The sequence below is a fragment of the Phodopus roborovskii genome, unplaced genomic scaffold, assembly GCF_943737965.1.
Source record: "Phodopus roborovskii unplaced genomic scaffold, PHOROB, whole genome shotgun sequence".
NCBI classification, from domain to species: Eukaryota; Metazoa; Chordata; class Mammalia; order Rodentia; family Cricetidae; genus Phodopus; species Phodopus roborovskii.
This window is the reverse complement of record NW_026126588.1, coordinates 8,739,075-8,752,003: the sequence shown is the minus strand read 5'-3', so window position 1 is coordinate 8,752,003 and position 12,929 is coordinate 8,739,075. Positions and strand designations below refer to the sequence as shown.

General features: G+C 40.2%; 1 protein-coding gene across 1 annotated transcript in view; it reads left to right on the top strand.

Moving 5' to 3' along the window:
- Window positions 1–12,929, top strand: part of Pkhd1 (PKHD1 ciliary IPT domain containing fibrocystin/polyductin) — a 374,971-nt gene that overhangs the window by 111,156 nt on the left and 250,886 nt on the right. Inside the window, exon 34 of the mRNA XM_051204291.1 lies at window positions 2,870–3,020. Coding sequence (XP_051060248.1) covers window positions 2,870–3,020 — 151 coding nt within the window. The remainder of the gene's footprint in view (window positions 1–2,869; window positions 3,021–12,929) is intronic.

Below are 12,929 nucleotides of genomic sequence, written 5' to 3'. Positions count from 1 at the left end.
CCTTTGTAGTTCTGTGGCTGGGCTAGGGAATCTGCTTACCAGATTAATACATAAGGCTTGTGCTGCTGAAGTCTTCATATGCCTTTGAGTCCTTCCATACCACCCTGCCTAACTTGGGTCTGTTGAGTGACCCTGATCACTGGTCCTGAGCTTGAGTGTTGTTCAGGAGGAAATTCCATGGTTCCTTTTTTTTTTTTTTTTTTTTTTTGAGCTCTCAGTCTCTCCCTTCTGGATCTTGCCTTGATTAGCCCCATGGACTCTGAAGCCAGATTGTCATCTGAGTGACAAGTGCTGCTCTTCTCCCTCCTGAACTTTGGATTCCCTAGCTCTGTGGTGGTAGTGAGCTGAGGAACACTGTTTGAAACATCATATGTAAAGTGAAAAGAAGGGAGTTTGTTTCAACTAGTCTGTCTCTGGCCCAGATAGCCCAGCCTTCCCAGGTTTTTTCAGTGGGGACTCATCAGATGATAGTGTGGGTAACTTTGTTCTCCCAGTTTTGTTGCTGATACAGCCATCTCAGTTTTACCACCTGATTCCCCTCTCCAGTCTCCTCCTGCTTGCTTGCCTTCCTTTCCGCTTTCTATGTTGGCATGAGTGAAATAAAGGAATACAGGCCTGATGACATAGGCTTGGAATTCTAGCTGTTTTCTATAGGCGATGTGGTTCCAGGCCAGACTAGGTAACTTGATAAGACCCTGTTTCAAAATAAAATGTAAAGACGGGGCCATAGATACTGCTCAATGACGGAGCATTTACCTAGCAGGTAGAAGGCTCCAGAAGCTTTCTAGAAGGCTCTAGATTCAGACCCAAGTGCCATTAAATTATACAGCATATATTTATAAGAAGCTACTTTGTTCTGATTATACTTCACAAGAGCTAGCTCTATGGTGAAATTAGACTTAGAGCTCATTCTTTAAGACCATGGACAGTCACCATAGTGTTGTAGCTTTGTGGCATCCAATGATGGTCAGGCATACTCCATTTCTACTCCTTTTTAATTGTTGTACCATATATGTATACACACACACACACACACACACACACACACACACATATATATATATATATATATATATATATATAATGAAAAGCTATGATTTATCCAATTCCATGGTGATTAGGTTAGATCTACATCTTGGAACTATTGACCTGCGGGTGGGGGGGGGTCAGCATCCTCTTTTAGAACATATACTATCTCTTCTAGAAACATCATTTCCTATTTTAGCTCTCAAAATACACCAGGGCACAATTCTCTATGTGAATGTAATTATTAGCTTTACAAATATCTTACTCCTCTTTTCAAACGTTTTTTTTTTTTATTCTTTGGAAATTTCACATTATACATATCAATCCTCGTTTCCCAGTTCCTGTTTATATGCTCCTCACACCCATGCTGTCTTCCCGAAAATTAAAAAAATATATATGTTAATTAAAAATGAATTGAAAAGAAACAAAATATTCATGCTACCATCTTCCCCAACATCTACTCGTTTGTCTTAGAGACATTGGAAGCTGTGGTGTGTCACACAATAGACCTTTTTGCCCACTCAGCTTTGCTTGCCAATATTTATTGCAATGGTTGTTGGCCTTGTTCAAGGCTCTCTCTCTCTGTTGTTCTTTTAACAGTAATTAATCTATTTTCATTTTAAGTTTCCTCTTCACCTTTAAGTTTGTTTCTAGTAATTAAGAAACATACATAAATAAATGAGGTTGTTTACTAATGGTAATTTAAAAGATGTATTTATTTAATTATTTACTTTATTTCTGGGCTGTAGTTTCTCCTCTATCCTCTCCTCCAAGTTCCTCTCCACCCCTCTGTAATCCCTCTGCATCCACTCCTCCTCTGTTTCTGTTTAGGAAAGGGCAGGTCTCCTATGAATGTCAACAAATGTGGCATATCAAGTTTCAGTAAGACTAAGCGCCTCCCAATGTATTAAGCCTGGGCAAAGTGACCCAGTATGAGGGGTAGGATCCCCAAAGCAAGGCTCGATTCATAATGACCACCACCCATCTGCCTCTAACCTGCTGTGAGAGGACTTTTTAGGCACATACGTGTGCAGAAGTCAGGCTTTCCATGTGGTTGGAGTCTCGGTGTGACAGTGAGTGTCCACAGGCCCATACCTGCTGATGCTTTACCTTGAGAAAAATCACACTTTCTGTTCTGAGTTTTAAATATTTATCTTTCTGGTAGCTACATAAGACACGCGCTAAGCCTTGCCTGGCCTGAACTGTGCAGTGACTTTTATGTCTTTGCTTTTTAACACCCGTGACTTTGGAGTTGCCATGAGCAAACAAGAAAACGGAAAGTTCCGAGGGTAGATCTGAAGACTGAGATGATTCTCCTTGGCCTTGCCCTCTGATCCTCACTTCAGTCTGCTGCTCACTTGGCTTTGTTCAGTTGTGCAGGTCAGGAAGCAGAGAGGAAAGGGCCACGTGGGAGGCCCTGAGCACTCTGGAAGAGGAATGTTCCTATAAGACAGGGACACTTGGTGGCAGAGTTAGTGAAAAATGATACCAATTACATAAAGCAAAATGCCACCCATCAGGGAAAACATTTTAATTCTCTCTAGTCCAGGCTATTTATGACTTTCTGTGCAAGATTCAGTACCTGTCTGTAAAAGTAAGGCACTGCAACAGCTCTGCTTGTTAGGTTCAAGAGAACCTGCTCTGAGAAAAATAAAAAGGTGGGGGGGGGCTGCGAATTTAGGAACTGAGCACAGAGGCATAGCATACCCTCTTGCACATGTTTCTACTTGGGTTAGTTGTCCAAGGAAAAGAGCGTGACTAGTCTTTACAGAAGCATCCAGTATTTTCCATTGCTAGCCGTGCTGTCCAGTTTAAGAAACAAGTGAAATCTTCTCTTTTCCAGGGCGGCTTTCAGTTCTGCCGGAGGTGGTCCAGGCCTCACAGTTGGTTTCCTCAGAGAGTGCCACACGATGGCGACAACGTCACAGTGGAGACCAGTCAGCTGCTCCTGCTCGATGTGAGCACAAGCCTCCTGAACTCACTGCATATTAAAGGTCTGTGGAGTCTGAGTGTGAACAGCGTGTGATTCTGTCACTCACAGGAAGTGGGCAAGCCGGGGTTCCGGAGAAGTTTCAACATTTGGTTGACAATTTATTTTGAAACCAAATTGAGACTTTTTAAAAATGAATAGTAAGAAATGGTCAGAGGAGTTCAAAGTAAAAGGCCATTCTTTTCGGCTCTTTAAAAAAGCTCAGAGCTTAATTATTTTATTTTATTTTTTTTTCAAAAACAAGAAAGTTACTAGTGTTCTCAAGGAGCAGCTGCCTTGCCCAAGCCCTTTGTAGTCATGGTTCTCCAGGGCAACCCCCACAATATAGCAAAATGCCTTGAAATTGGTTAATGCTGCTGCCTTTGAAATCCTTTGCCAAGAAAGCAATGTCTTCCTGCATTTACCCTGTTGTGGTTTTGACTTCTTGGTCCCATGGAAAGTCATATAAATAGGCTTCCTTAGTGCAAAGCCATCCACATAGCTCCAGGGTGTAGGAAGTTAGAGGAGTCTGAGAATTCAAATTTCAACTCATCTAGCATGTGGCTAAGTTTCACTTCACCTCTTTGTGATTTTAATAAAACACGCTGCCCACTTCAGGGGCTGATAGTAGGAAGTAGTTATGAAAGCGCCTTTGCTTGTTGTCAGGCGAAAATTGTATGGAAGAAATGCTTAGTTATGATGCCGCTAAAACTCGAGGCTAAAACACCTGCATTTACTGTAAATGCCTTGAACACCAATGAATGCATGCTACTCTTGTTATGGCAAGAACATACCACACAGCCACACACTTGGAAGAGGCTTAGCTAAAGTACTTTTGAAAAATCTGTTTCTTACAGACTGAATCAAGTTTTTTTTTGGTCAATTATTGTGACATCCTTTATTCCGGAAGCTGCTTTCATTTTTCCTAGGCAAGAAGTTTTTTGTCAAGTCAGTTAATTAGTGTCCTGCCTTTGTGCTTTCCCTTTGTATGTATGTATGTATGTATGTATGTATGTATGTATGTATGTATGTATGAATCTATGTATCTATGTACATATGTATGTAGCCTAGTGGCTATGGGGAATATGTATGTGTTTATAAACAAAAAGTAAATAATAAACAAATATCTAGGTATGCAATTCAGTCGCTATGGGAGTATTATGTATGTAATGTGACTTAGTGGCTATGGATAGTATGTATGTAAGTATGTATGCATATGGTTTAGTGGCTATAGGGAGTATTGTGTATGTGGCTTAGTGGCTGTGGGGAGTATGTATGTATGTGTATATGTATATAAATGGCTTAATGGCTATAAGGAATGTCACTGTGAATATCCTGAAGACTGGCAATGACAAAGTGAAATTAGAAACAGAACTGCATTTTAAAAGCTTTCCTTGCTGAGCTTTAAACTGGGACCGCTTCCACAGAACCTGAATTTTGCTGAGGATGGGGTTCCGTGCTGCTGCTCAAGGGTCTTGGCCTTTTGTTGACACAACCCTTCGGGAGAACCTTTCTAACTCAGTCTTGGACTTCTAAGTCTGGTCTCTGGATATATGCTTGTGTCTTAGTAATGTTTAATCAAGAAATAGTGTTGGAAAGACAAGCAATGACAGAAGAGGCATCTGCTGGGCATCAACGGGCAGGGGAAAGGAGCAAGTATACAGCTTCTTTCCATGGATTCACAGATGCAAATAACCCACAGGCTGCACCCCCATTCATGGTTTCCCATGATTTTCTTAGATTAGGCAATATTCCACTCTTGTGTTGAGTAGAATCGATGAACTGGATTTGGAAGGACAAACTGTCTTTCTGGGGCATAGAGGAAGGAGTGAGTATCAGCTGTTGTACACTTAGTGTATAGAAGTTCTTTGCAGGGAGGGGAGTTGCCTCCAGAGAAAAGGAGATTTTTTTATCACAGAGACATGGATTGTGGATCTAGAAATAATGAGAATAATGAAAAGACAAGGACCAAATTTTGTTCAACAGATAATTCATGAATGCTTACTAAGTGGCCTGAGAATTCTCTGAGCTACAGGAAAATGTGAGGAATACTATTAATATCAGGGCACCTTTCCCCAAATTGCAACAAGCCCTCTTATTATTCTCTATGTTGGTTTGGTTTTCCTGCTTCATAATTTTATTATCACATTCCATATTTCAAATTTACTCATTGGTATAAAGTATGTCTCTTCTCATAGAATAATCCACAAACAAGAAATTCGCTAACTTGTTGGCTGTTTGCTAGTCAGCGTGAACAAAATGATGGGGCTCAAAAACTTTGAGGTGACCGTTGCATGAATGGGCAAGCAAATAGTACACAGTTCAAAGTCTGGGTGAAATCTATGCATATATTAAATAATTCCTGCTTCCATGAATGTTACCTTTTTCAATTAATTTGTTTCAGTTTCCTTAATTCTTTCAGAGATACATATGCATGCCCATGCATACACATGTTTACATGTACAAATATATGAAACACATATACACACACACAAATATACTCACACATGTGTACACATAGACGATTATGGGTTCTCAACAGCATAAATCATTTACAAGTTATTTTTCTGTTTCTAAAATATGTAGAGGGATGTCTTTATGAAGGAAGAGCTCCAGTAAAATATGTAGAGGGATGTCTTTATGAAGGAAGAGTTCCAGTCCTCACTACATGGTTTGTAGTCTACAGCTCAGTTTTCATCCATAGCATGTACAGAAGCACTTGAAGGATAATTATCAATAGGAGACCAAGTCATTGTTACCATCACCAAGAGCAGCTCCATCTCTGAGTGTCTCATATGGCCTTTATTTCTCACAACCACGCATAGCATCAGAAAGAGAGTTGAGTAAAAATTTCTTTAATTTTTTTTCTCATTCTGTCTGTAGGCTGAGAAAAATTTCAAGGCTGGAATAGGTCCGTCTAAAGACTTTAAGGCACAAAACCTGTAATATTATGACGTATGGATGTGTGCATGTGCAGGTGGGGGCGGTGTGTTCATGTCAACTTTGCCCCTTCCACTCTCTGTGGTATTTTGGGGAGAGTCTTTAACGGAACCTGAATTTCACTGATTTGGCTAGACTGGCTGCCCAGGGACTGCCTGGATTCTCCTGTCCTTGCCTGCTCAGTGCTGGGATGACATTTACTCTGCCGCTCTTAGCTTCCTTAGTGCGGATCTGAACTCAGGTTCTCACACTTGCACAGCAAGGACTTTACCAACTGCACTGCCCACCCCTCCATACCTCTTCTTTTATTGAAATAAGGCAGATTTTTGCCATTATGATAAATAAATTCAGATATATCTACTTTTATTTTACCTTACTTTGGAGTGCAGACACTTTTTTTCCCTTTGAGCTATTTTGCTGCCAATCATCAGCATTACTTTTTTTTTTTAATAATTGGAAATAAAAAACACAAAACTTTAATTTATGAGCCATCTCTACTTCTCTCCGACTGCTTCTCTCCCATTTTGTCTTTTTGAGGCAGAGTCCCTAGGCAAAGCTGGCTTGTATCCCTGTACCTGAAGAGAGTTTTGAACGTCTGGTCCTTTGCCTCTACTTCCCATTGCTGGGACTGGGCTTCACACATGCCAACTGAGCCCTATCAGCGGGGCATATGCCCAACCCCCAGCCTTTTCTTTCTTTTTCCTTTTTAAAAAAGTTATTAGGTATACTGTTAAACACAAAAGAGAATTAATCACTTATTACTAATGAGATGGGGTGGAAATAGGCATCTTGCCTTCATTTCATTAATTATCCTTTTGCTCTTTTATGTTAAGATGCCCAATAGCTATAGGCATTTCTGAATTAAAACTTATCATTTTTATTCTAAGTAATTATGAGGAGCAATAAAAACAAAGAAGGGAAGTCCTCTCTTTTAGAGCATTATGTATCCCAGGCAAGGATCTTCTGCAGTTGAGGAAACATTTATATTTCTTGAATGAGGCAATGAATCTCTTTCTTATCTGGTGGTCAAGCAGCTTGATGTTAAGTGGCTGAGAGATAATAATTAACTAAGAGTTAATTAGGGGAGGAGAGACCATCCTCATGGTGTATAACCTTTATACTCTAGTTATCTCTCTGCGTGTCTCTCTCTCATACACACACACACACACACACACACACACACACACAAACTATGATAAATACAAATTGGCAGATGCATTAATTTGAGTATCCAATGTATATAAATATGTGTGTATGTATGAGTGAGCACATGTATATACATAATTAAAACATTGAATTTTACACCATAAATAGATACAAGGATGCCATTTTGTAGTTCCTTATTTCTCAAAAATGCCATTTCTTTAAAACATTTTTACCAGAAGCTTGCTTCCAATTTCCATTGCTGCTTAGTAATACACTACTTGCCCTTAATGCGATTTTCTATTTCTTGGTCTACTGGTGTATACCACGACAGTTAAATGCTTGGCAGGCTTTCAAGCCAGAAGGAGCCGAGTTAGATCTGGGCCTCAGCATTCACCATCTCTGTGACCTTGGTTAAACTGAGAGCCCCTATAAGCTTCAGGATTCTCCTTCCTGGGGCAGTACCAGATTGTAATGACTTCAGAAGTCACGGCAATAATAAGAGCAAGCATTTGAGACTATTGCAAGCCAGTAATACTATGCACTCCCCAGGTCATAGGGATGTTTTGAGTTAAATGAGGAAATATTTTTAAAGCCATTAGTTTTTGACAGAGCCTGGTCCAGAATAAGAACTCAATTAACATTAGTTGTTTCTTTTGGACTAACAGAGATAACGGAGGAGATGGCTGAGAATCAGACCAAAGTTAAAATTTTATTTACAGATAGCAGCTGCTTCTATATATAAAGCAAACTGGATTATGGAAAGAATTAGCTGGATAATAAAGACCTTGGATTGCTTTTGGCCCTGTTATCTTCAGGATGTACACTGAAGTGTTTTTCTTTCCTTTGCAAGAGAAGAGAGGATAGGAGGTGGAATTCTCAACTGCCTATGCCCTTTCTCCTTGTTGCTCCGTCTTCACGGGTTGCATGGCTTTTCTGGTGCAACTGGGGATGTGGTCTCAAGCTGTTAGATTTGCTTTTAGTTCACAGGTTTAAGGAGTGCTGATCTTTAGGATCTATTATATTCAGGGCTTGTATAGCATAAACATGACTGTTGCTGGGTTTTGAGATAAAGCATCATTTATTTTTAACAATATAATATTTTATTAATTATTTGAGAAATTCATACATACACACAACACATTTTGATTATATTTGCTACCCATTACTCCCTACAGTTCCTTCCAAATCTGGCTTCTACTTCAGCTCCTCTCTCTATTTCACCCCGATTTGAAAAAGTAACTTAATGAGTTTGATTAGTGTTACCCATTTGATGTGGAACCAATGGACATAGTGGGTTCCTAACACAATGAGTTTTCTTCCCCTAACAGACATCAACTGACAGTAGCTCCTCAGCTGGGCTGGAGGGTTGGGGGCCCCTCCCCCTTCCATGCTGGAGTTCTGGCTGGCTGGTTTGGTACAGATCTTGTTCCGGTCACCACAGCTGCTGTGAGTTTATGGGCGCAGTGCCGTTTCTTTATCCAGTGTCAAACCCATTGTCAGACTTCTTCATCTTTGGAAAGGGTTTGAGGATTTTAGGGTAACACATCAAGCACCAAACCCAGCTTACCTTTTTATCCCTGATGTGTTAGCTAGCTCCTGGTAGTACCTTAGTGAACAACATAAATAGAGGAACAATCTTGTCCCCGATAATTTTGTGCAGTGTTTGTTTATTGTGCTAAGGCAGATATGATAGACCAGAGAAGCTCATAAGGAGGGCACAAGGCAGAGAATGGAGAAGAGGCCAGGGCATGCTATAGTCGCCAATATATCCTTAAGGCCCCCTACAAGGTCGCACTTTCTATGTCTCTCCTCTTCCCAGGGATGTGGGTCCATCAAGGGATCAATCTATTGCTCAGGTCAGAGTCCCGAGGATCTAATAGTCTTGGTAATGTCCCCACAAGCACACCCTGAAGTCTGCTTTACTAACCTCAGTTCAATTAAGCCTATAGCCAAGACTGAGTGTCTCTCCAGGGAACTGTATGTTTTTTGGCTCCTTATTGACACTGTCCCAGCCTTAGATTCTGTTGGTGCTTCAGGTCCACTTTACAACAGAGGAATTGGGAAATGCTGCAAAAAGGGTGCCCCTGATATGCCAATTGTCTCTCTGGTTAGCAGTCACTTGACACATTGCTCAATGCCTACAGTATTCATATACATCAGCTTGGGTTAAAAGGAAATGGATCGGATGAGAGGCTGGAGTTTCGCTCATATTGAAATACTCTGTATAAGGTTTCTTTCTGGAATAGAATGTCTTGGTCAACATGAAAACTTCTGAAGCTGGTAAAATGTGTTTCAAATTGTTGAGCTTAAAATAATTTACCCATAAACTTCCTGTGAAAGAAGATTGAATTACTTCCTTTATTGGTCAAAATGTAGCCATCTGTCTTATAATTTCTATTGCCGTGAAAAGACAACATGATCATGGCAACTCTTATAAAGGAAAACATGTAATCAGATGGCAGGTTATATTTGCCGAGGCTCAGTCTACTATCATCGTCATGGTGGGACATGGTGGCATGCAGGCAGACATGGTGCTAGAGAGGTAGCAGAGTGTTTTACATCTTTCAGAAAACAGGAAGTGGACTGTCACAGTGGGCGGTATCTTGAGCATATATGAGACCTCAAAGCCCACATCCACAGTGACACACTTCTTTCAATAAGACCACAACCTACTCCAAGAAAGCCATATCTCCCGAAAGTGCAAATCTCTTTTGGGGACCATTTTCTTTCAAACCGCTACGCCATCCTTCAGGCGGAAGGTGGTAAATTGACTCACTGAAATTTGGTCAGCAAGCTGGACCTTAGGTTGAATCTGAGGCAGTCACAGATATTTCAGTGGTTTTGATAGGACTGCTAGCCCCTGAATAATAACATCTCTCTCTCTCACTGGTAGGAAGAATAGTGAGTTATAGTATGTGTAGCCCAGTGGATGAGGAACAGTGAAGGACAGGGCAATTGCACTGCCCACATTTGCCAGCAGGTATTTCTTGTGGTCCGAAGCAAAAGCTTGACTAAACTACCCATAACTTCTTTACCTCATATGTCTTTATGTATCAGTCTTTCCCTGGTGACAGGTTGATGTAACTTTCATTATGGCAGAGTGGACCATTGACAGAATTTATAATCTTCTGAGAACTTGATTTTGTGTTTGTGTATGTGTATATGTGTTGGGGTGTGTGCTTATGCATGTATTTGTGGAGGTGTGTGTGTGTGTGTGTGTGTGTGTGTGCGCACACGTGCATGCGCGCATGCATGTATGAATGTATGGAGGCTATAGGAACACTTCAAATGTCATTCATCAGGCTTTGCACATTCTCCATTGTTGTTTTGCTTTGAGACAGGGTCTCATACTAGCTTGGAACTCATCAAGTAGTTAGTAATTCTTAGAGATTTGCCTTAATACCATGTTCAGTTTTATTTTATGTCTATATGGGTTCTAGGGGTTGAGTTCAGATACTTGTTAGGTAAGCATTTCACCAGTTGAGGCTATCTACTGTCCTTGACTTTCTCCACCACACTTGTGCATGTGCATGCACATGTATGTGTACATGCTTGTGTTTGCACATGTGTGTATATGTGCACTATAGCAAGCGTATGGATATCAGAGGACAATCTGAGGTGTTGATCCTTGCCTTCCAGCTTGTTTGAGACAGGGTCCCTCACGGTTTGATGCTGCATATGCAAAGCTACCTGGCCCACAAGGTTCCAGGGATTTTCTTGTCTCCATCCCTTATCTCACAATAAGAATGGTTTCAGATGAACACTGCCATGTCTGAGTTAATGTAGGTTCTGGGAATCTGACCTCAAGTTCTCATGTCTGTATAGTGATTATTTTATCCATAGAAGCAACTCTCTGGCCCTAATTATTTAGAAATATGACATTAATTTTTTTCTTCCTTTGACCATTGTGGAAGATAGTAAAGTTCTATGCTACAAGCTAAGGATAACAGGAGCCATAATTGGCTATGATCCTTGTGATTGAAAGCACCCATGAACCTCTGGGAAAGTATTAGGTGCCCAAATAATTGCTGAATGAACTAATAACTGAATTTCTTACTTGAGAAGACAGGTTAATAATGGTTGTGAATTTTCTATAGCCAACATCCTTCCTGGTATCCTCACATGTTACTGGATTCATCCAGACAGGGACCAATTTCATTTGCTATTTGTGTATCAGGAGATCAGAGACAAGGGCTTTTTTATGTGAGGGACACTTTCCTCTGAAGCCCGTTAATTTTTCCAATCTGACAATGGCTTTCATTATTTACTTCCAGAGACCCGTCCCAGACACACTTGATTAGCCATAAATGAAAGATAACCCATTGCTGTGAGAAAGGACATGCTTTCAATAGCTAGGCAGACAGACAGATAGATAGATGCTTAACAATTTACAGTTTATGTCTTGACAACTTGGATATTGTAATATGAAAAATGTTACTGAAAAGGTCCAGTCCATTCCTAGAACAGTATTTTCAGTAATGAAAGATAAATGTCTCAAACTTTCTTACTTAAAACCCTTCACTGGCTTTCCATTAGCCCTTAAGTTCAAATCCAAACTTAATATGGCTTACAGGGTCCTTCAAGACTTGGCCTCTCCTTACCTTTCTATCTCATTTGTTGATTAATGATCCCTAGATTCTATTCATCCTGACTAGGAAGGGAGTTGGAAGTTTGGGTTCCTTATGTAACTAAGCCTCTTGGGCTAATAGAACTATGAAAATAAGAGACCAAACATTTTATTACTGTTGTTTCTTAAGCATTGTATAATATTCACAGGGCCAGATAGAGGTAGACATTCTCATAGTTTCAAAATTACTATACAAAATAACTTAGCCTGCATTTCTAATAAAGAAATGCTATATAGCCAAAATCAGAGCATTATATCTGGAAGTCATTTAAAGAGCATCTTGCTCAGAGAAGTGTAGCCTCTGGTCGACTGAACAGAAATGTGATGGGGGGAGTGCTTCAGGAAAGTTAATAAGGAAGAAGACTGAATATTTGGTAGGTAGGAGGCGTCTATCAACTTGGGGCAGGATTTCAGGGGAAAGAGGGTTCTATTTTTGTCATTGTTTCCTTTTGCAATAGCTCTCTTTGTGAGGATTTCAGTGACTTTAGGAACCCATGGAATAACTGAGACCTTGATCACTTAGTCATGAGAAGCACTGTGCGTGAAGTATATGACGGTTTTCTGTAGCTCTAAAGTAAATCAAGGTTTAGTTAAGAAGTAATTGGCAACAGTTGCCGGAGTGCCAAGCACTTATTTATATTGGTGTTTCAATGCCTTTGAAGATTTGCATATAGTTCTAAAATATGTCTAAACTTATAGTTAGTATAGAATTGGTTCAGAAAGGAGGATACCTTGATGATTCATATTTTGCTGTCTGTAAAACAGGTTAGTTCACTGCATTAGGGTATTATAGCCCCTGGATATAGAGACCATGTGTTTCTACATAGTTATTTCAACACCTTGGAGAAGGACTGGGAAACAGGAGTAATTATTTATTGGATGAGAAAGGTAGTTAACCTATAACCCAAGCTTCTAATTATTTCTCTGCATGTTTTAAATGAGAGCAAGTATGGCAAGATTATGGACACCCAAAACCATCACCTGACACAAGGGACATCTAAACTTCTCAGTGTCCAGTGCCCAATCCACAGCATCTAGGTCTAGAATCACCACCAACCACTCCATCTATGTTTTAAGATATTTGTTTGGGTAACACATACATGATCAGGTTTGGGACCAAGCCTGAAACAAAGAAAGGGAACTCGATCAAGTTGTCTACACTGGAAGGCAACTAACACAGTGCTTCTGCTCTTTTCCAATGGCAATTTGACTTACACAAAG